Below are 22,683 nucleotides of genomic sequence, written 5' to 3'. Positions count from 1 at the left end.
CTGGAAACTAATTTGTGGATGGAGAACTCCGGGCTTTCAATGACATCACACAAAATTCGTTAAAATCCCAGCACTCAGGAGGCAAACAGAGCTCTGTGAGTTCTAGGCCATCTATGGGGTTGCTTAGCAAGAAGACCCTGTCTCAAGCAAAATAACAACAACAACCCCCAAAAACCAGTAGGGAGAGGGAATGTAGGTTAGTGGTAGGACATTTAGCTGGCATAAGAGAGAACATGGGGCTGGCTGGTAGTGGTACAGGCGAATTTCTTAGTTAGAGGTCAGCCTGGTCTACAGAGTGAGAGAAACCATGTCTCAAAAAACAAACAACAAACAAAACAGAGTGCACAAGAGAGCAAGGGAGAACATGGGTTCCGCTCCTAGCATCAATACCCCATTATAATGTACCAAATTTTATATATATATATATATATATATATATATGTGTGTGTGTGTGTGTGTGTGTGTGTATGTATATATACGTATATTTTTATATATACATATATATTTTTTCTACTTGTATGCCTTCTTAAGTTTTGTCTCAGGGGCTGGAGAGATGGTTCAGCAGTCAAGAGCATTGCCCGCTCTTCCAAAGGTCCTGAGTTCAATTCCCAGCAACCACATGGTGGCTCACAACCATCTTTAATGAGGTCTGGTGCCCTCTTCTGGCCTTCAGGCATACACACAGACAGAATATTGTATACATAATAAATAAATAAATATTTTTTTAAAAAAAAGTTTTGTCTCAGGATTGAAAAATAGACCAGAGCCGAGTGTAGTATTATGCATCCTTAGTCCCAAGCAGTCAGGAGCCTGAGTCAGGTGGATCTCTCTGAGTGGAGAAATGTAGCGGGCTATGTCCCCGGTGCCCGGCCACCCGCACAGCTTTACCCGAAATAATTACACGGAAACTGTATTCTTTTAAACACTGCTTGGCCCATTAGCTCTAGCCTCTTACTGGCTAGCTCTCATATCTAGATTAACCCATTTCTAATAATCTGTGTAGCACCACGATCTGGTGGCTTACCAGGGAGATCTTAACTTGCGTCTGTGTCTGGTGGGCGAATCATGGCTACTGCCTGACTCAGCTTCTTTCTCCCAGCATTCTGTTCTGTTTGCTCCACCCACCTAAGGGTTGGCCTATCAAATGGGCCTAGGCAGTTTATTATTTAACCAATGACCTTCCTCCATCAGAGAAATAGCAGGAATCACCTGTTGAAGGCAATGTGTGTCCTAGAAGGGACATAAGGGTAGCAGCAGGTGAATCCCTGAAGTTCCTTAGCCATCCAGCCACTGAATCAGATGAACTTCAGGTTCCAGGGGATCTGAGGCCCTCTTTTGACCTATGTGGGAAAACGGAGACCTAAGGGTGGACTAGGACTTCCTCCCCACAAAGGGGCTTGAATAAAAAAAGGCCCAGAGGAAATCACTGTATTCGAATTGGTAATTAGTTCTCTTCTCAAACTGGACAATCTTCGAGAATGTTCTTCCTAGCCCCAACAGGAGATGAAGAATAAGTTGCTTTTACATTGCTACAGACTAAGAGACTTGAAATTGATGTCTTTCAATTACTTCCATATCAGTAAGGGGAGAGTTAGACAAGAATGTCTGTCTTGTTTTGTAATAGTTGGCAAAAAAAAAAAAAAAAAAGGTGTAGTGTGGGTAAAGGAGCAGGTTGGCTGTCTCCAGTTACCTGATAATCTTTGCCGATTTTCACTGTGAAGCCTAATGTCTCCTGCCCTGGGAGGAGGCCACCTAGTCTGGCATCTGGGCCCATAGGCAGAGGCAACTTGGATCTGCAGCCACTTCTGAAGAGTCCGGGAGAAACTGTCCAAGCCCTGTGTGTCTAAGAGTACCTGGATTCAGCCAGAAGAGCTCATCCAACTCGGTCAGGATGAGAGTTGCCAGAAATAAATTTCAGAAGCCAAAGTATCATGCCAGAAACTATATCTGACCTGGAGAGTAGAAAGTGAAGCAAAAAGAGGGAGTTGGAGGCAGGGGAATGGCTACAGGACATGGTTTGGGTAGAGGTCTGACCTACAGAATCAGGCTCATGTCTGTATGAAGGGTTAGCTCATGGTTATTGCTGTAACAGAATACCAGAGGTTAGTTATTTAAAAAAAAAGAGGTTTGTTTAGCTCACAGTGTTGGAAGTTCACTAGTGTGGTGGCACACACCTTTGACCCCAGCACGTGGGGCATAGCACCAGTATGCACTGGGTAAATGGTGAAAACGGCAGCAGTTTGAGAGTAGCAAGTGACACACACAGAAGAGAGATTCAGGTGAAGTGCTAGCCTCTCCTCTATTAGCCCACCCTCTTAGGGGCTAACCTCAATCTAGGACACCTGTATTAATCCCTTCTAAAGGTGGTACCCCCAAGACCTACTAATTTTCTACTAATCCCTTCTTTTAAAGGTTCCATCATATCAATACCCCATGTTGAACACCAAGCCCCCAACATAAATGAATCTTTGGGAGGTATGGGGCATGGGCATGCCTAACATGACTATAAGTTATATGTTATAGATGGCTAACTCTTAACCTGTATTCTTTTTATACCCTAAATATCTTTCAAAGTCAAACTTTAAATGAGCTTTTTTAAATAAACTGCATAAGTATAATACCCTAAACAAGCGTAGAAACATATATAGCATAACAAAAATAACCATAAATTTGTATCAATAAATAAAATCCATACCAATGTAAAATATTTGAGACTAGTTGTTTAAAAAGACTTAACAATCCACCCATTTATCTCATTATTTTATACTATATCCCCTTTTTTTCCTTCAGAAAGAGATCCTTGAATCTAACTCCTTTGTATAGCTTTTATCCTGCCCATGACTAATAACAATTTGTAACCAAACCCCCAAATGACCAAAAGCCCCCACCTCTTGGGAATGTGGGCATCATGTTCTCTAGACTGCTTCCTGTTGTCTGGGACTCTGGCATCTTTAGAAGACCCTGGGAAAATTGGGATAATGGTCAAGTCCTGGGAGAGTTAGCTATGTTATCTGTTGTCCAGTCTCTGTGTAATGGGGAAGTGAAAGGCTTCTCTCTCTCTCTCTCTTTTGGTTTTTCAAGACAGGGTTTTTCTGTGGCTTTGGTGCTTGTCCTGGAACTCGCTCTGTAGACCAGGCTGACCTCAAACTCACAGAGATCCACCTGTCTCTGCCTCCCAATTAAAGGTATTAAAGGCTAAAATTAAAGGCATGCGTTACCACCCGCGCAAGGCTTAAGTCCTGGCTAGAGTAGTCTGTGAGGCTGGATCATCTCATCCAGCATCCTTGAAGCTGTTCTGGATGCAGAACTCTGGGGAAAACTGCAACAGAGCACTCTGAGATGCTGGATCACCTGGACCACTTGTTTCATTGGTGTCTGGTTCCTTTGCTCTGAAAACACATTCTCAAAGGTAACATACATATCTGTATTAACACAAATATGGAATGTGCAGTGTGCACAAGCAGTTAAAGATGATTTTTTTGTTTTATGTTTGAGCAGGTAAAGGGCATTTGCCAACTTTATAAGTTCACTTGGACTGTATAATCAAACTGTAATATAAATTTGTATCCATGCCATATGAATGGGTGACATGTAATAAGTCATGAAGATTCTGTAGCCAACAAGATTTATCATGTCTCATCTCATCTTAGAGCAACTCCCATGTCAAGGGATCAGCTTACACATCACCTGTCCTGTTGTCTGTTTTGGCCCTCATGTCTGTAGCCAAGATACTCAGGTCTCCCCAAGTCATATCTGATCTCCAGTAATCTGGAGGAAATCCACAGCCTCACATTTCCTATGGAAACAAAAGCATAACCTTTCCCCTGTGCAACACGCTGTCTGACCTCCATTTGTAAATTAAGACATTTTTAAAGTATATAGGTGTTTTACTTTAGTAGTTTCCATAATTGTGTCTCAGCAGCTATTATTTGTACAGTAGTATTTAAAATAGTCAAAGTTAACAAGACACCATATAGGATCCAGACTTCTTGTACTATGTGGCTTATTTTTTTTACTCTCTCTAAAGACTTTACTATTATTTTTAAACTATTTTTATGACTGTCTATAGCCATTTTTTCCCTAAGCCTATGAACATTGTTAAACACACTGTAACCTGTTTAGAGGTTTGTTTTTCTCCCTGTCTGAACCTGCTTTACTGCATAAAAAAATGCGTATCTATGACCTTCTCTGTCTGCACCAGCAAAACCTGCCACGAGGCTTAGCCCATGGTGCACTGGCAGTTCAAGCTTTTTTTTTTTTTTTGGTTTTTTTCAAGACAGGGTTTCTCTGTGGCTTTGGAGCCTGTCCTGGAACTAGCTCTTGTAGACCAGGCTGGTCTCAAACTCCCAGAGATCCGCCTGCCTCTGCCTCCCGAGTGCTGGGATTAAAGGCATGCGCCACCACCGCCCGGCTGGCAGTTCAAGCTTTGAGCGTGTCTCTGTACGACTGGCATGGGAGATATGGGACTGAGAAGCCTCATTCTCTCCACTTTTGTGTGTTTAGAACCTTTGAGTTTTCTCAGGTCTTATGTGGATATATGTGGCCAGATGTTGGGCACCATTTGTAGTCAGTCTTTACCATACCAGCCAGCTTCCAAATAACCACAGAGAGACTTTTATTAATTATGCAAGCTCAGCCAATAGCTTAGACTTGTTTCTAAGTAGCTCCTATAACAACACATTTCTATTAATTTACTTTCTACCTTGAGGCTTTATTACCTCATCTTCATAGTGCCCATCCTGATGACTCTGCATCTCCTGGCATCTCTGCTCTTCTTCTTCCCAGTGTACTCTTTGCCCCCAAAATCTTGCTTTTCAGCTTTTTATTAAACCAATCTGAGTGACACACATTCACAGTGTACAAAAAAAGATTATTTCACAACAGGCTGAGGCAGGCAGATCTCTGAGTTTGAAGTCATTGTGGTCTACATTCTGAGTTCCAGGACAACCAGAGCTACATAGTGAGGCTCTGTCTCAAAAAACTGAAAACAATTAAAATTTACTTTGGATTTTGGAGATAATATCTCACTTTATATTCCAGCTGACCTGAAGTTCACTAGGTGGCCCAGGCTGATCTCAAATTCATTATACTTCTCCCGCTTCAACCTCCGAAGGACTGGGCTTAAAAATGTGTCATCATGCCCAGCAGGAACTAGTTTTATTAAAAAAAAAAAAAAAAGATTTTACAAGCTTGGCGTTTTGTCTGCGTGCATGTCTGTGTGAGGGTGTCAGAGGCCCTAGAACTGGAGTTGCAGACTATAGTGAGCTGCCATATATATGGGCACGATTTAACTCGGGTCCTCTGGAAGAGCAGCCACAGCTCTTAACCATGGAGTCATCTTTCCAGCCCCATGGAATGAGTTTATTTTTAAAAGATACAAAACACCACCAGCCCCTGAAAATATTTCTATATAAAAGAATATTGAACCTTTGCAAATTAGGCTTTACCAAAAAGGCTTCAATTTGAACCTTTACAACAACACTGTGCTGGAATTGTGTGTGTGTTCATGTGGGTGCACAAGCACCTCTGGAGGCCAGAGGTCCGTGATTCAGACAGACTGGCCACGGAGTCTCAGAAATCCTCCTATGTCTGTCTCCTCAAAGCTGGGATTATACATACTTATCCGTGTTTTTTTTTTTTTTTACATGGGTGCTAGGGATCCAAACACAGGTCCTCATTGTTACATCGAAATTACTTTACCCGCTGAGCCATCTCCCAGTCTGGAACTTTTCTGGAATTATTCATGTGCCGCAGTACATATGCGTTCAGGTGCTTAGGTTGCCAGATTCTCTGGAGCTGGAGTTTCAGGCAGTAGTGAGCAGCTTGACCTGGGTGCTAGAAACCAAACTGCAAAAGCAGTGTTCACTCAACCATCTCTCTGGTCCCAGTCTGAAATTCTTGGTTCTCAGCTGCTAAGATCCTTCAGTGAGAATCCTGAGTAAGGGGCTTCTCCTTCTTCCCAGGTCCCCATAATGTTCCCTGTCTTTCTATCGTGACTGACCACTCCTTTGTGTTCCCTGTCCTCACTGTCAAAGGAGAGCCTCAGACCAAATACTGTCTAAGGTGCTTTCAAACTCTACAATTCTGTGGCCAGTGAGCAAACAATGAACAATAATATACTCATACAAGCAAACTCAGGCACTTTCCTGCAGCCAGTTTCAGAACCTAGAAACCAGACAATTCAAAGGCAATGTCACACACACAACAAAGATCAGCTGAGATAGTTCCTGCCACTATATAACCATGACAGGAAAACAAAATATAAGGAGAGCTTGGTTACATTTACTTATTTCTTTATGTGTGGAGGGGTATGTGTCAGAAGACAGTTTGCGGGAGCTGGTTCTCTTCTAACAAATGGGTGCCCAGGGATTGAACTCAGGTTGTGACGCTTGCTGGCATGTGCCTTTTCCCATGTGCCATCTGACTGGTCTTGAATCTTTTTATTTGGATCTGGTTGTAGCCTAATTTAACAGAGGATGATCTTACACTCCACCTTCCAAATGCTTATATATTATAGGCCTGTGTGGCCATACCCAAATGATGAACATGTTTAACACGTGGCTTCTAGTTCCCAAAAATGAAAGACATGTCTGAATAATTATAAGATTTAATCAAAAGCCTTGTTTTAAAAATACTATTTCAGCAAGATCACAAAATTATGAATTTGCAAAATACAAAAATGCTTACGTGGTATAATTATGTATACATAAGCTTTCCCCCTTTACTTAAGCCATATATGCATTTTGTTAGCATTTCCAGCAACTAGAATCTACCCAAACACTATTTGAAGGTGAGAGGAAATCAGCTGAATATGGAAACTACTTGGCTCTTAGACATTTGACTAAGCCAATCTCAAAAAATAACGTGGGCCAGTAATTTGACTTACTAATAGATCACGTGCAAGGCCCTGGGTGTGAATCCCAGAACCTCGAAAAGTATAACACACTGGACACACGCACAGAAAAAACCCTGTAAGGTGCCTGCGGTGACCCACACCTGTAATCCCAGCACTGGAGAGGCAGATGTCATTGCGAGGCTAGTCTGCTTAGTAAGACACAACACATAATCTTTTAGAATACTTTCTTCTCTGTAATCCTAGGGACCCACTGGAGTAACCCTGATGTAATTATTTAAAAAAAAAATCTACTCTTAAAATTTCTGATTGTGACACGTGGTGGCCTTTCTACAGTGAGCCTGGAACAGTGTGAAAAGGCTTCCTCTTCCAGGTCAAATGTTTTTGCTACCACGACAAACATGTAGAACAGTTTAGATCTAAGGCCTACGTTGGCATCCTTACGGAAAACCAAAAGATGAACACGAAACCGAGCTAGTTCTTAAGCGGTTCCTGGCTAAGACGACGTTCCACTCTCTTTATTTTCCTACTTAGCTGGTTTAATGGATCGCTTTAAAACAAAAGCCAAAACTACCCTAGAGCGAGGAACTCCGTGAAATCTGCATTTCTGAGAGGTTCCTTGGAGGAAGGGAGGAGGGGCTGAAATTTATTCCTCTCTGACTCTGGCTTCCCTTGCAGACTCGGAGTTAAATCGCTGTGGACAACAGGAATTGGCCTGCAGATGGAGAATTTGGGACCACCGACTCCAAAGGCAGTTTCCAGACTTCTCGCATATTTAGATGCTACGGTGGAGCTAGGCCCTTCAAAATGGCAGCTGTGGTCAAGTTCCGAAAAGGTCTGACAAATTTTTAACACAGTAGCAAAATATGGGGCTGCATTCCTGCAGAACTGAAAGAGCAAAGTCCGAGGGCCCCGCTGGCCACGTGCTCCTACACTTCTTGTTAAATCAGACCGTGGGCACCCGGGCTACGCACGGCAGGAGTGAGCGCAGCTCCAGGGTCCCGGGACAAGGTGCGGAAGGGGCAAACCACGGCAAATCACGTCTCCAGGTGGCTTTTCTTTTCTTTTCTTTTTTTTTTTTTTCTTTTTTAAACCGACTCCGAGAAGCCCTCATTGCTCTGTCCCGATAGGTGGAGAAAAGCAGCGCGGGACTGAACTTCCAAGTTCTGAGGTCCGCTCTGCCTTGTGACCACTGGGCTGCTGACCTCTTCAGCAGGCTACACTCTCCTAGCAGGCGGCCATGACAAGGCTCCCTTGGCGCGAATTACAAGGAAACCCAAGAAACACTTTAAAAAAAGAAAGAAAAGAAAATTCCATCCCAAAGCCCCGGAGTGAAGTCACTTGGGCAGGGCTCTGCAGGAACTTGGGGACTCACTCGAAGAACTGGGGGCTGGGGCGTCGCACCTGGACAGGGGAGACAAAAGTTAGGGGCATCCCACCCAGGGGTCGCCAGCATGCTTTCTGCCCGATTGGCGGAAGCGCTCAGACTTTTCTTTATGGCGTCACCGGGTACCTGCCTGTAGGAAGGCCCCGGCTTCGTGACGTCACGCCGCGCTGACCAATGAACGGCCCGAGCCGGCGGGCCCCGAGGAGGGTTGTGGGCCCTTCTTTTTTCTGAATGAAGCTCCACGGAACATCCCTCCTGGGGGTCCCCGGGAGCCGCGGCCCGCAGAGCTCGGACGCCCAGGCAGCAGCGTCCCAGGGTGCGCGCGCTTTGCCTCAGCCGCCGGCCAGCGCTGTGTGGCCCCCGGGGCGCGGGCGGCGGGAGACGCAGCTCGAGGACTCAGGGCCGGGCTGCCGGGCCATGGTCGCGGTCCCCTGACGGGCCGCGGCCGCCTCCATGAAGCGCAAGAGCGAGCGGCGCTCGGCTTGGGCTACCGCGCCCCCCTGCTCGCGCCGCAGCTCGTCCTCCTCTCCCGGCGTGAAGAAGAGCCGCAGCTCCACGCCGCAGGAGCTGCACCGCCTGGAGCAGCAGGACGACCTGTACCTGGACATCACGGGTGAGCCCCCCCGCCACACCCCCCACGAGACTCGCGGCTTTCTCGCGCCTCTCGCCGCCCGCCCGCGCGCCGGCGGCTGCAACTTTTACACCGAGAGGGGCCCGAGGGTCACCTCTGTAAAATGCACCCGGCCTCCGGAGGCGGGGGAGGGCTCTGCCCTCGAACCCACCTCACTTCGGGAAAGCTGGCGCGGTTGTTCTCACGCCTGTCCGAGTTTCTGCTGAGCTCCGAGGGCGCTGATCTTTCCTGGCCCGAGGGCCCAAGTCCCCGCTGCGCCTTAGCAACGCGTGGGAATCCCCCCCCCAAGCCCCTGGCCCTTGCCCCCTCTTCTCCACGCCGTCGCGCCCTCCTCAGGCCTCCTCGGAGATCCTTGCCCTCCCTCCCGCGCCTTCAGAGAGGTGTCACGGTGATGGCGTTGGAACCATCCAGCGTTCTAAGAGCCCAGAGGTGTCACTTTTGAGAAATCCCCGCCAGTCCGAGCATGTAGAAAAGCCGCTTTCGAGGGGTGATTTTTCTTAGTGTCTCAGTTCTTGAAATTAATTTGGCAACTGCTGGGTTTGCCGGGATTGGTGTCGAAGCAAGAGCTTGCCTTCGGTGTGCTGCTGTACGTGGAAACGCTTTATCAACTGCATAGCTGTCTGCGCGGTTGAAGGAATGTGCCGCGTTTTCTGGGGCGGATGGTGTCCACCTCTGCGTGGGGTTTTAAGAAACGGTTTTCAGGCCTTGGACTTGGACTTTCTTAGGTGGGCACGGTTGGCGACAACGTTATTGATTTAGGAAGTGTTTACACAGACACAGAAATTTAGTAGAAACTATATTCTAGATTGATGGGCAGCTAGGAAATAAGACCGATTTTAAAGGAAGCCGAGAGGAGAGGGGGAAGGTTTCTTAGCGTTTGAAGGAGGAAGAGGAAGGAGTTGCTTTAAGTACAGCCCCTGACTGGCTTCTTCCCAGGTCTAGGGGTGGCCCTGCAGGAGGAATTGCCAGCTTGCCCAGGTTCCTTCGTGCTGGTGGGATCTGCGCATTCTTTCCGCTCTTTCTTACACTTCTTAAAATCATCTTTGGTTAGGGCTATTTATTATGGGAACAAGTTAAGCCCTGTATAGCTCTGAATTGTAGAGGTACACAAGAGTATACTGAGAAAAGTTGGTGGCAAAGAACAGGAGTGTCTAAATGTAACCGATGTTGCCAATTTCTCGTGAATCTTTCCAGAAACACCCTGGACCCACGCACATATGTATCTATTCTTTGCAAACCCTTGCGGGATGGCATACAATTGACTTTGCATTGCTCTGCAGAGTACTTCAGGGTAGAATGTCAGCCTCCAGTTGCTGTGTTCAAAACCTCATTTGATTACTACCTAAACCAAAGGATGTGTGGCTTTAAAGGATAAAACTTAAAAAAAAAAGGTTTATGGATTTAAACACAGTTATAGATTTAAATGTTTTATAAGTTTAGACAGTTCTCTGTTGAACGTTTAGATAGTTTTCATTAAAAGTTGTAAGACTGGGCCTTTAATCCTAATAACACTCTTTAGGCGAGTCAGGTGGATCTTTGTGAGTTCAAGGTTAGCCTCATCTGTATAGTGAATTCCAGAACAGCCAGGTCTATGTAGAGAGATCCTGTCTCAAAACAAAAACAAAAAGAAAAGAAAAAAAAAAGCTGTAATAAGATTAGGTGGTTGCTTTCATAATAGAAATTGTTAGTGGCCCCGAAGCTGGCATTCAGGGCCTTGTGCATGCCAGGCTAGCTCTCCCAACATTGAGCTACAACCCACCAGAAGAATTTTGACAGCAGTCGGAGGAAATCTTTCTATTTCATGGGGATAGAGTGTAACTTGGCAAGCCTTCCTGAGGAAACCATCAAAGAATTAACTTTAGAAAATGTCAGCTGTTGGGCAGTGGTGGCCCGCGCCTTTAATCCCAGCACTTGGGAGGCAGAGGCAGGCGGATCTCTGTGTGTTTGAGGTCAGCTTGGTCTACATAGTGAGTTCAGAACAGCCAAAGCTACACAGAAAAGCCCCAAAACAAAAAGTTGGAAAGATCAGATTACTTTTAATTTTATTTATTTTGTGTGAGGTGCTGATGGAGGAAGGCTTTGTGCTTAGCAAATGGCACCTGGTCCTTTAATTTCCCAAATTGTTTTTGCCACAGTCATTGTCTTACTGTAATTTGCTTTTTGATACAGGGTCTCACTCTGTAGGAAGCTGGTTTGGGTTTTCCTGCCTCTACTTCCCCAAGTGCTGGGATTAAAGGGATGTGCCACCATACTTGATACCCGACAGTTTTCTTGCTTGCTTTTTTTTTTTTCCTTTCGAGACAGGGCTTCTCTGTATAGCTTTGGAGCCTGCCCTGGAACTCACTCTGTAGACCAGGATGGCCTCAAACCCACGGAGATCCGCCTGCCTCTGCCTGCCTAGTCCTAGGATTAAAGGTGTGTGCCACCACCGTCCAGGCCTGACAGTTTTTTTAATTGTTTAAGAAAATCAGACATTCGGATCTCTGTGAATTCGAGACCAGCCTGGTCTACAAGAGCTAGTTCCAGGACAGGCTCCAAAACCACAGAGAAACCCTGTCTCGAAAAACCAAAAAAAAAAAAAAAAAAAAAAAAAAAAAAAAGAAAAAAAAGAAAATCAGACATTGGGAGGCAGAGGCAGGCGGATCTCTGGGAGTTCGAGGCCAGCCTGGTCTACAAGAGGTACTTCCAGGACAGGCACCAAAGCTACAGAGAAACCCTGTCTCGAAAAAAAAAAAAAAATTACAAGAGCTAGTTCCAGGACAGGCTCCAAAACCACAGAGAAACCCTGTCTCGGGAAAAAAAAAAAAGAAAATCAGACATTATTACCAAAACAGTTTGGTCTTTTTTTTTTTTAATCCTTCACTTTTTTTAAAATGTTTACTTTATTTGTGTTGGGGGATGGAGGGGGGTTATTGATTTCACCTTAACGGGGCCCAGTGTACAAGTCAGGATAGCTTGTGGGAGCTGGTTCACTTCTACCATACGGGTTTCCAGAATTGAACTAAGGTCATCAGTCTTGGCTGGAGGCTCTCTTTCCAGCTGAGCCATCAGGATGGTTTCTTTTTAACTGCCGAGTGCTATCATATTGTATGGCTGAATCACGATTTCTTTAGCAGTAGTGAGCGGGAACACTTGGGAATGTGTTCTGTTCTATTGCAAATGGCTGTGGAAGCATCCCTGTGGATGGAGTCTGTGTATTTGTGACTGCATTTTTGAGCGGATTCTAGAAATAAAAATGTCGGGCCAGCTTATACAGCTTCAGTGGACTTTTGGACCTGTATGTATGTTGCCACCATCCACCTTCGTGTTCAGGACATGCTCAGCTCCTTTGATACGTAGCTGGGAGTATACTTCTTGAGTTGTGTGCTAACTTCATGTTTTCATCTTTGGCAGCTGCCAGACTGTTTTAAAAAGAGCTTTCGCTATCAGCTTTCTACCCTTGAGGTGCCAATCATTTCTACGTCTTTACCAATACTCGTTAGTGAACAGGAAGACTCTTGTAGCAGGCATGGTTTGGAAAAATTAAACCATGTTGTCTGTTTCGCCTGTTCTTCTCCTAAAGCTGTTTTTCTTACACAGTTTAGGTTTACCTCAAGTGCGCTGTGTAGCTGAGGAGGACCTTGAACATGTGAGTCTTCCATCTGGGTGCTGGGATTATGAACACAAATGACTTTGCCTGGTCTTACGTGGTACTGGGATAAACCCAAGGCTTCAACATCCTGGCAAGCGCTGAGCTACATCTCTAGATCCCAGACAAGACCCTTGATATAATTAATTAATTAAATTACTTTTGAGACAGGATTTCTCTGTGTAGCCCTGGCTAGCTTTGTAGACAAGACGGGGCCTTGAATTTACAGAGGTTTGCCTGCCTCTGTTTCCCAAGTACTGGGATTAAAGGATTTTCCACCATCGTCGCAGGTGGATCCTTGATATTTTTATGATGACCCATTCAATCTGTAAATTGAATTCCTGCCGACACCAGGGTGCAGCATTGTGTGCTGTTCACACTGGATGCTTGTGTGATCATCATTCTTGTTTGGTCCAGAGACTGGCTAGCCTCACTGCTATGCTCTGGGTGGGGGCTTTACTCTTTCTAGGAGCCAACCTACTCAATAGTGGTTTAATTCTTACCCCGACACAAGCAGTATGCTTTGTTATTGATTTTTTTTTTTTAACTTGAACTGTATTTCTGGTGTACCATGAAAACCAAATCTCCTAAAGACAGGTGAACTGTGTAGCTGATACCCTGAGATACTAAAGATACACGAAGAAGCTTCTGGTCCAGGAAGCAGAGAGAAAAGAGGACTTGAGTTTTCAGTGAGTTGAAAACTGTAAGATCCAAAATTGGGACAATAGATGAGAAAAAATGGTTGGATGCAGGCAGGGATTTAATTTTTTTATAAACCTCCTTGGTGCCAGAGTTCCAAAGCTTTTTTTTTTCAACTGTCAAATCATTAAATAGGGCCTTCTATTAAGTGGCCATGCAAAACTTCCTTTTTTGTTAATAACAAGGACAGTCTCCCTTGTCCAAATATTTGTTTTGTGAGGGGCCGGAGGAGATGGCAGAGTCTCTCTCTTTTTTTTTTTTTTTTTTTTTTTTTACAAGCCTACAGCACCCGGTATTCCCAGGCGGTCTCCCATCCAAGTACTAACCAGGCCCGACCCTGCTTAGCTTCCGAGATCAGACGAGATCGGGCGCGTTCAGGGTGGTATGGCCGTAGACAGAGTCTCTCTATATTGAACTTGAACTCCAGGAGATCGGCCTGCCTCTGTCTCCAGAGTGCTGGCATTAAAGGCGAGCACTGCCACCACCACCCGGTCTGAAGACATTTTTTAAGCATTCCATCACAGCTGCAAAGTCTGATCATTTTCAGGATCTAATAGTTGATGCAGACCTTTGATTTATTTCAGTATCTTAATCTTTTAAGTTTCTAATTATAGGAGAAAATTAGTAATAGTTGCTATTGCACGAAAGACAATTTAATTTTATTTGCTTGTTTTTAGAGACAGAGTCTCATTTGTGTAGCTCAGTATAGCCTAGAAGTTGGTATGTAGCCAGGGTTGTCTTGGAACTTCTGATCCTCTGCCTTCACCTCCCTAGTGCTGTGATTATGGGCCTGGTTTATCAGCGCTGGGGATGGATGGCGCCCAGACCCTTCTGCATGCTAGGCAAGTACTCTAATGACTGAGCTACGTCTACAGCCCCTGTTTTAAAGTTCTTTTTTATTTCTAATTTTTAAAAATTCTTCAAGACAGGGTTTCTCTGTGTAACAGTCCTAGCTGTCCTGGAACTCACTTTATCGACCAGGCTGGCATCCAACTCAGAGATTCACCTACCTCTGCCTCCCAAGTGCTGAGATTAAAGGTGTGCATCACCACTGCCTGACTCTGTTTTAAGCTTCTCTATTCTTCCTCCTTCTACGTTTCCTGGTGTTTGCCATGATTTAGCCTTAGGGGTGTCTATGTAATAATAGGATTTACTGGAGAAACCCTAGTTGAGGTCAGGCTGGTCCCTTCCGAGCACTGGGTAGCAGCAGCACAGACGACTCATCAAATGAAATCAACAGAAGCATCTCTTGCCTCCTCTCCTTTCTCTTTAGGATCCTTAAAATTCACAGCAGATGTCATTAGGCTAGGGAAATGTATTCATTAATTCGAGAAGTGTTTATTGAATGCTTACTATGTAAAATCCTCATGCATATTCATTGTTTGCCCTGGTGGAAGTGTCTTTTTCTGGATAGAAGAGGAAATACCGTGACACAGAACATTGAGCCAGAGGGCAAAATAAATCCATTTTCATGGCTCCTTTTGTAGTCAAGGTGGCTGAGTTTCAGGAACCAGAGCTCTGTGAGCTGCTCATTTGTCTTCCCACCTGCGACATGTTTCTGCACTTTGGCGTGTCTCTTGTTTTCTCTGCTTCCTGGCTGTTCTTTGCTTCTGGTTGGTCATGATACTTGCCTTTAAATCTTCTAGCTAAGGCATTTACACCCCACATACAGGTAAAAAGTTAGCCTCAAATGTTATCTATTTATGGCCTTAGAGTGGCAAGGCATAGAAAGAGGTGAGGGGAACGTGGGTAACTTCCCAGCCCTAAAGCCAGGGGAGTCAGCAGTTAATGATCACTGTTAGTTCTCTGTGTTAGTGAGCGGGGCTGGAGCCAGCAGTGCCAAAGTCACTCTGGGTTCTTAGGATGTAAATAGAAGGCAATGGTGCAGCTCTTGAAAAGTCCTGATTGTCTGTGAGCTATAGGGAAGGTGCTGTGTTTTTAACATTTTAAATTATGTTATTACTCGTGGTGTGTGTGTGTGTGTGTGTGTGAGTGTGTGACAGCACTCAGGACAACTTGCAGGAGTTGGTTCTTTCTTGGTTTGTATGAGTCCTATGGATTGAGCTCAGGTCGTCAGGCTTCTGAGGCATCTTCCCAGCCATGGGTATGTGTTTAAATAATTCCAAGTGGTCATCTACAGATAATAACAACCCTTCACTCTCCCACTGAGGATGCCAACCCAATGCAAGAGACTGGTGACTGGTCCAGTGGATGGTTTCTGTTTGATAAAGCCTTGACTGTCTGACTTTGCCTTTTTCCAGCAGGTAAAACTGCTTCGTAGTTGTACAGAATTTATTTGTCATGTTGACCATTTAGTAGCACATCCTGTGCCACTTAGGCAAGTAGGCATGTCGTGATGGGCACTTGGTGACCATTACCTGCGAGGGTGAATTTAGCTGGTGAACTTTGGCAGGTGCAATCTGTGGGTCCTCCCCAGTGCTTACTGTTTCCCAAATTGACCACCAGCATAGCCCGAACTTTTCAGATATGTCTTTCATTCAACAGTATCTCAGGTGCTGAAAAAAAAAAAAGACATCACCAGGACGTGTGTGTGTGTGTGTGTGTGTGTGTGTGAATTGAGAAGACAGAACTTGGAGGGTGAAGCTGAGAGAGAGGACGGCAAGCGTGTGCTGTGTTTGAAATCCTTGGGGCAGCCGGGCGATGGTGGCGCACGCCTTTAATCCCAGCACTCGGAAGGCAGAGGCAGACGGATCTCTGTGAGTTCGAGACCAGCCTGGTCTACAGAGCTAGTTCCAGGACAGGCTCCAAAGCCACAGAGAAACCCTGTCTCGAAAAACCAAAAAAAAAAAAAAAAAGAAAAAAGAAAAAAAAGAAAAAAAAAAGAAAAATCCTTGGGGCAGGTTCTGAAGAGCGAGGCCAGGCTTTTGGAAGGCTGAAAGACTCAGGAGGAACCTTACTTGGTCCCTGCTACCGCTCATGGGACTGACTCAGGCTGATTTTGTTCATAACCCTTTGGAGCCTCAACTCCCTGGTGTGAAGTGAAAGGGATGCCTGGGGAAATGCTGAGGATCGTGGCTGCACCAGGCTCCAGAGTTTCCCCGGTGACGGTGGTGGGGTGTCAGGGGAAGAAGGTCATGCTGGAAGTCTCCTCCTAGTTGAGGAGCGCGCCGTCGTCCCCTTCCCGTGAATCAGCACGGAGGTTGTGCTGTTCTGCTGACAGCTCCCAACTGCTGCATGGTTGTCACAGGAAGCATCAGAGCCAGCTATGAGGCCAGAGAAACCGAGGAGTGTTCTTTAAAGACTTCAAAGGGTAGCACTACACCAAAGCTCCGATTTCACATCTGAGCCGTTATCCTGCAGGGCCTATAGTTGCTAAGTTTACATGTGTCTTCGTGTGGGAGACATAGAAGGTTTCAGAATGTAAAACAAACACACACGGAGCCAACAACCATTTTCAGGATGGCTAATTGCAAGCATGATTGTGTCCTGTTTTATCTGTATTCCACAGATGGCCAGCTGCTCAAGGGCTTGGTCTGATATTGCCTGTCTGGGGGGGGGGGGGGACTGGTTTTAGTTTGCTCTTTTGTTTTGTAAAGCAGATAGGCTTCCAGAGGCCCTTTCATTAATTACTTCATGAGGAACAGAGACATGTTATATGGAAGGGTCAAAAGCCAGAAATAGATCCCCCCACCCCAGACAGAGTTTCTCTGTGTAACAGTCCTAGCTGTGCTGGAATTCCTCTTGTAGACCAGGCTGGCTGGCCTTGAACTCACAGAGATCCGCCTGCCTCTGCCTCCCGAGTGCTGAGATTAAAGGCGTGCACCACTACCGCCCAGCTGTAGTTTGTTTTTTTAATTAATTTTTATATGTAGATATGTGTTTTGTCTGCATGTGTGTCCATGCACCCCATGTGTGCTTGGTGTCTGTGGAGGCCAGAAATGGATGTCAGATCCCTTGGACCTGGAGTTGTGGGCATTGGGAATGGAACCTGGGTCCTCTGCAAGAGCAGTAATTGCTCTCAGGCCCCCTATTTTCTGGTGTTTTTCGTTTGTTTTTAGATGATCAGACTTCCAATATTTTACAGAGATTACTGTAGAAAACATTTTCAAACATAAAATTGATTACAAAAACAAGGCAGGAGAGATGGCTCATTAGTGTAGTGTTCTTACAGACGTGGTTCCCAGCACCTACGTCAGGCAGCTTACAGTCTCACAACTCCAGTTCTATGGGATCCAGTGCCCGCTTGGTGTCCTTGAGAACCTGTATACACATAGTTAAAAATAAGTTTTAAAAACTGATTTTAACTTTCCCAAAGCCAAAGATAAATATTTTTAAATTTTTAAAATTTATATTTCTTTAGTGTGTGTATGTTTGTAACCGTGTGCGTGTGTGTGTGTGTGTGTGTGTGTGTGTATGAATAAGCGTAGGTGCTGGAGAATTGGTTTTCTCCCATAACAATCTGTGTCCCTGGGATCCAACTCTGTCAGGCTTGGTGGCAAGCCCTTACTACAGGTTAAGCCATCATCCTGGCCCTCAAAGTCAAGACTATCGAAGTGTGATGTTTACATCTCAACTTTTACGCCCTTTTCTCTCTCTTCTGTAGCTTTTCATGGATACTTCGCCAACAAAGGTATTCAGATCCTTGCCTACTTTGTGGTTCTTTCTGGTAACTTTTAAACACTGTTGAGTTGTGGCTCTTGGTTCTGTCTGTGTCTGCTTGTCCGTCCTTGGTTTAGTTTGAGGTGACAGATTCAGCTCTGACTTCTTTACAGCTGAAGAGTTGATTTCTGTGTATGATAATACCAAACGTGATTTCCAGATATTTTACTGACTATGAATGCTAAGTGGTGAATATTTTTGATAGCATTAAAGTTTGTCTTTTAAAATTGAAATACCTTTGAATGTGCATTCTGAAGGAATATTTTAATGAACTGTTATAGCAGGTATTATTTTGGTTTGTTTGTTTTGTTTGTTTGAGTGAGGGTTTTTAAAATCTTGCCTTTTTTTTAGGATTTCTGTGTCTACAGGGCAGGTTTATATTTTTGTTGTTGTTGTTTTCCATGAAGCAGTAGGGAAATTTCATGAAATGCTAATTTCAGTTTGGGGCTGGGAAGGGCTTTTATGTTCTGTTTTGGGTTCAGACAGGGAATCAAGCTGGGTGCTAGGGTTCAGTCCCAAGGCCTCATGTGTGATTGGTAGGTGCTCTCCCACAGAGCCACAGAGCTACAGCAGAAGTCATTCTCTGTTTTATTTAAAAATTTTAAATATTCTAATTTATTTCGATTTTCGAGTGTTCAAATAAGGAGCGAGTGATCCCATACATACAATAAATAGCATATATTTCAATTATTCACTTTTTCCTAATATATATATATATATATATATAATTTTATGTGTATGAATGTTTTGTCTGCATGTAAGTGGACCATATGTGTGTGATGCCCGAGGAAGCAAGAAAAGGCCACCAGATCCCCTCAACTGGAGTTGCAGATGGTTGTGAGCTGTCATGTGGGTGCTGGGAATTGGGTGTAGGTTCTCTGCAAGAGCAGCCAGTGCTCTTAATCCCTGAGCCATCTCTCCAGCCCTATACCGTTCTTAGTATCGTATATATTCCACAGGGGCAGTTCTGGAGGATGCTATGTTCACCAATCCTATTTAGTCCCTTTGTCTGGAAAGCAGAGGAAGCTGGGCTGGAATTAATACTAGACCACATCACTCGCTGACTCCATTTTCCAGGTAGTTCACTTTTATCCCATTAAAATTCTGTTGGCAGCCTGCTCTTCACAAAAGCAAAACATCTTGTTCCTGATGTCACTGGAATTTGTTGTTCCTTCAGGTTCTCATTTGAAAGTGAAATTATTCTCAGTTCTGCTGTGCAGTTTATGACATTGATCTTTTTATACCCAATCCATAATTCTTTAATATCGTTTACGAATTTCAAATTCTGCAAAGCTCACTATTTTAGAACCATCTCCGCTGAATCATTCTCTGCATTTTGCTCATATGTATGAATTATTCTATGGAATTAATTAAAATATCTTATTTAATAAGGATTTATTGCACAATTGCTACGAGCAAGGAGTTGAACCAAGTGTTACTGAGGGGAGGGGGCGGAGGACTAGAAGATTTATAATAGCACACAGAGAGCAGTGGATTCTTGGTCATTTCAGTGAGGACAGGTAACAAGGACTTAACCATGTGGCTTTCTTCTTTGAAGTACCAGTTTGAGACAGTTTTATGTCCCTTGATCATACCTGCACAGTGTATCTTTGTGTGTGTTTCTGTGTGCATGTTTTACTTTAAAAATTATTCGTTTATGCTTTAGTTTTTTTCTTGTTAGATACAAGCTAGAGTCTTCTGAAAGAGGGAATCTCCCCCGCGCCCCCAGACAGGGCTTCTCTAAAGAGGAAATCTTAATTGAGGAATTATTTTCATCAGATTGGCCCGTGGGCTTGCCTGACTGTGGGGCATTTTCTTGGTTACTGTTAGATGTGGAAGAGCGTGTCTTTATGTCTGTAGTCATTAGGCCTCAACTGTACGGTTTCAGATTTTGCCCTCAGGTCTGTGCCTTCAGTTCCCTCAGTGATAGACTATCATCTGGGAATGTAAGACGAAATAAGCCCTCTCCTCCCCAGGTTGCTTTTGATTTCTTATGTGGAAGTCACTAAATATTAATTAAATTGCTAACTATTTCAGTAGCTGAGCAGAAAAATACCTTAAGTTTCACATTCCTTTAGGGTGCTGAAGGAGAATTGCTTTGACAAGCATTGTGATGGAATTAAAATCATGTTAACTTTATGGAAGATGTTCTCAAACTGCATTTGGAACTTATTGTTGAAATACCGTCTAAGTGGTTTGTTGGAAGTGCCTCATACATGGAACTGGAGCATCTTAACATGCATTTCTCCCCTTTTGATACTGAAATATCAGCCAGGCTTAGTTTATAAAGCCAGGGACACAGCTTAGCGTGGATTTTTAACTCCGCTGTTAATGTGTTCTCATTTTAATATCATTGAAACTGAAAGGGCCTAAAGCACAAATTCAATCAAGACACATTTGAATGCATTTTCCATTTTCATCCTTGCACTGGCTGCAGGGAGAGCTGCAGCAGAGACTCAGCAAGGGAGCTAGAAAAGATGAGGTGTGGCCTGGTGCTGCTCTTGCTGTCTGCAGTGGATGCCTTGGGATGATGGGATACCTGGAAGTTTGAGCAGGATTTTCAGACTTCCTTTCTCTCCCTCTCCCTCTCTCCCCACTCCTCTCTCTGTCCCTTTTCTTTATAATTAAAAAAGGTATTTTGAGCCTGGCAGTGGCGCACGTGCCTTTAATCCCAGCACTCGGAGGCAGAGACCGGTGGGTCATTGTGAGTTCGAGGCCAGCCTGGTCCACAAGAGCTAGTTCCAGGACATCGGGGATTGTTACTCAGAGAAACCCTGTCTTGTGGAGGGATGGGGGAGTTTTTTTTTGAGACAGGGTCTCACTATGTAGCCTTGGTTGGCCTGGAACTTGCTTTGTAGATCAAGCTAGCCTCAAATTCACAGAGCTCCACCTACCTCTGGCTCCTGAGTGCTGGGATTAAAGGTGTGTGCCACCATACCCAAGTAAACATTTTTATTATGACGATTTAGTGTGTATGTGTGTACATGTGAGCATATACACACGTGCACTCACACACTAAATACACACATATACACACATGCTCTCACACACTAAATACACACGAATACACACATGCACTCACACACTAAATACACACGTATACACACATGGACTCAGCTATCCCCTGCCCTGCTAGTCTTGGGTCAAACCCAGACAGTCAGGTTTGGCAGCTGACTCTAAAGATGGTCTTACTTCCCCTCTAGAGGAAACAGGAACTGATTTTATTTATTTATTCACTCATTTAATTTTTGAGACAGTTCATGTGACCAGGCTAGCTTCAAATTTAATAGTCAAGGATGATCTTGAATTTCTAATCCTCCTGCCTCTACTTGAGTGCTGGGAGTACAGATGCATTACCCCAGGAATTTTTCCTTAAACAGAAAGTTTTGATAATTTCCAAAATGAAGGTGTGAAATATTTTGAAAAATAACATATACTGTATTCTGTTCTTTATTATTATTATTATTACTATTATTATTTTGAGATAGGGCATCACTTATATAGCCTAGACTGGCTTTTAAAATCATAATTCTCCTGCCTCAGCCTTTCTAGTGCTGGAGTTGCAGGCATGCTTCTTTAAATTTTTAAATTGAAGATTTGAGTTAAGAATCATTTAAAAATGATATATAGACCCTGAGAGTGTAACTAGATGGTATTTAACAGCATACTTTAATCCCCAGGTTCAGTACCCATCACCCCTCACCCTTCTATAGGAATACTGTTTTCTGTTAGTTTGTTTTCAAGTCAGTCGACTTTGTGCAGGGGCCATTCTTAATCTTGGATATTGGTCTAATTTTAGTTTCTGAGCTAATGAAACAAGCATGAAATAGGAGATTTATGCTTTGAGTAATTTTTAATAAGGCCATTTTTGTAAATACAAAACCCTTGGCAAATGTTGCTTTGTTGCAATTACATTGTCTTTGAAGAAGTCTACTGCAAATAAGCGGGCTTGTGTAGAGCTGAACTCAGTCCCATTGTCTAGCAAGTTGTTGCTGTAGAGACCTGGAAGCCAATTTGGGTGCTAGCCTGCAGTTACCAGAGTGTACAGGCCTCTTATGTTTATACTTCAGTGACACAGTCATTGCCCGAGGGCTACTTGGGACAGAGTTTTCAGGGACTGTCCTGTTGGGCCGTGTTGGGCCAAGCAGTCTCCTAGGTAGAGAAAGTCTTGAAAGGAATGTTGATGCAATGGAAGTGAGCTGGAAATCAGGAGGGGGTTGTTGGGCTTTTCTCTTCTGAGAAGGCCTCGTGTAGCTCAGGCTAGTCTTGAACTCACTACGTAGCTCAACATAGCTGAGGTTGACCCTTGTTCATCCACTTGTTCTACCACTCCTGACTTTCTAAAAATTATTTATTTATTTATTTATTGGTAGTACTAGGAACTCAGGTTCTTATATATCTAAGCTTGCACTCTACTCCTGAGCCAAAATGCCAGCCCCTGGATGAGGTTCTTAAAGTGCTTGCTTCAGATAGTTAGTAGTTAAGGTTTTCCCTTCCTGTTTTTTATTGTGAAGCTTTAATTTATTGCACCCTCTGCTCCCAGCAAATGTGATATTGTCACTGTTGGTATTCAGACACCTGTACTGTCCTGACCGTGGGGTCCTGACAGGACACTTCCTCAGCTGCAGCCACCTTCTGTGCTGCACCTTCTGTGCCTGTTCTCTCCGTTCCCTTTTAAGGGTGCCCTGCCCACCCCCCCCAACTCTCCCCCACCACCTCTCTGCTCTTCTGCTGCTCCTGTCCCCAGAGGCCAGTCTCCCCCCTCCCTCCTCTCCTTTACGTTTCCTTTCCCCTAATAAAAGCCTCTCCACATGAGCTGTGTTGCATGGTGTCTTTCTCGTGTGGCGCTTTTTTAAAATTAGAAC

The 22,683-nt window shown here is 44.3% G+C and overlaps 2 protein-coding genes and 1 non-coding gene across 6 annotated transcripts in view; 2 read left to right on the top strand and 1 right to left on the bottom strand.

Moving 5' to 3' along the window:
* The window catches only part of Prxl2c (peroxiredoxin like 2C), a 32,393-nt gene extending 24,503 nt beyond the window's left edge, over window positions 1–7,890 (top strand). Inside the window, exon 6 of the mRNA XM_057787042.1 lies at window positions 7,532–7,890. Within this exon, the coding sequence (XP_057643025.1) occupies window positions 7,532–7,632 (101 nt within the window). The 3' untranslated portion in view covers window positions 7,633–7,890. The remainder of the gene's footprint in view (window positions 1–7,531) is intronic.
* A 566-nt stretch (window positions 7,891–8,456) lies between these two features.
* Window positions 8,457–22,683, top strand: part of Cdc14b (cell division cycle 14B) — an 80,269-nt gene continuing 66,042 nt past the window's right edge. For 2 of the 4 annotated variants that reach the window (XM_057787035.1, XM_057787034.1), the window contains exon 1: window positions 8,459–8,853. In XM_057787035.1, the coding sequence (XP_057643018.1) occupies window positions 8,694–8,853 (160 nt within the window). In that variant the 5' untranslated portion in view covers window positions 8,459–8,693. Of the gene's footprint in view, window positions 8,854–22,683 lie in introns of all 4 variants that reach the window. The other 2 variants (XM_057787036.1, XM_057787038.1) reach the window with 2 other exon arrangements.
* Window positions 13,476–13,594, bottom strand: LOC130886282 (5S ribosomal RNA). Its single transcript, XR_009058257.1, has one exon. It is a non-coding gene; the product is annotated as a 5S ribosomal RNA (ribosomal RNA).

This window comes from Chionomys nivalis, chromosome 13 (assembly GCF_950005125.1).
Source record: "Chionomys nivalis chromosome 13, mChiNiv1.1, whole genome shotgun sequence".
In the NCBI taxonomy this organism is placed as follows: domain Eukaryota; kingdom Metazoa; phylum Chordata; class Mammalia; order Rodentia; family Cricetidae; genus Chionomys; species Chionomys nivalis.
This window is presented reverse-complemented; position numbering and strand designations above follow the sequence as displayed.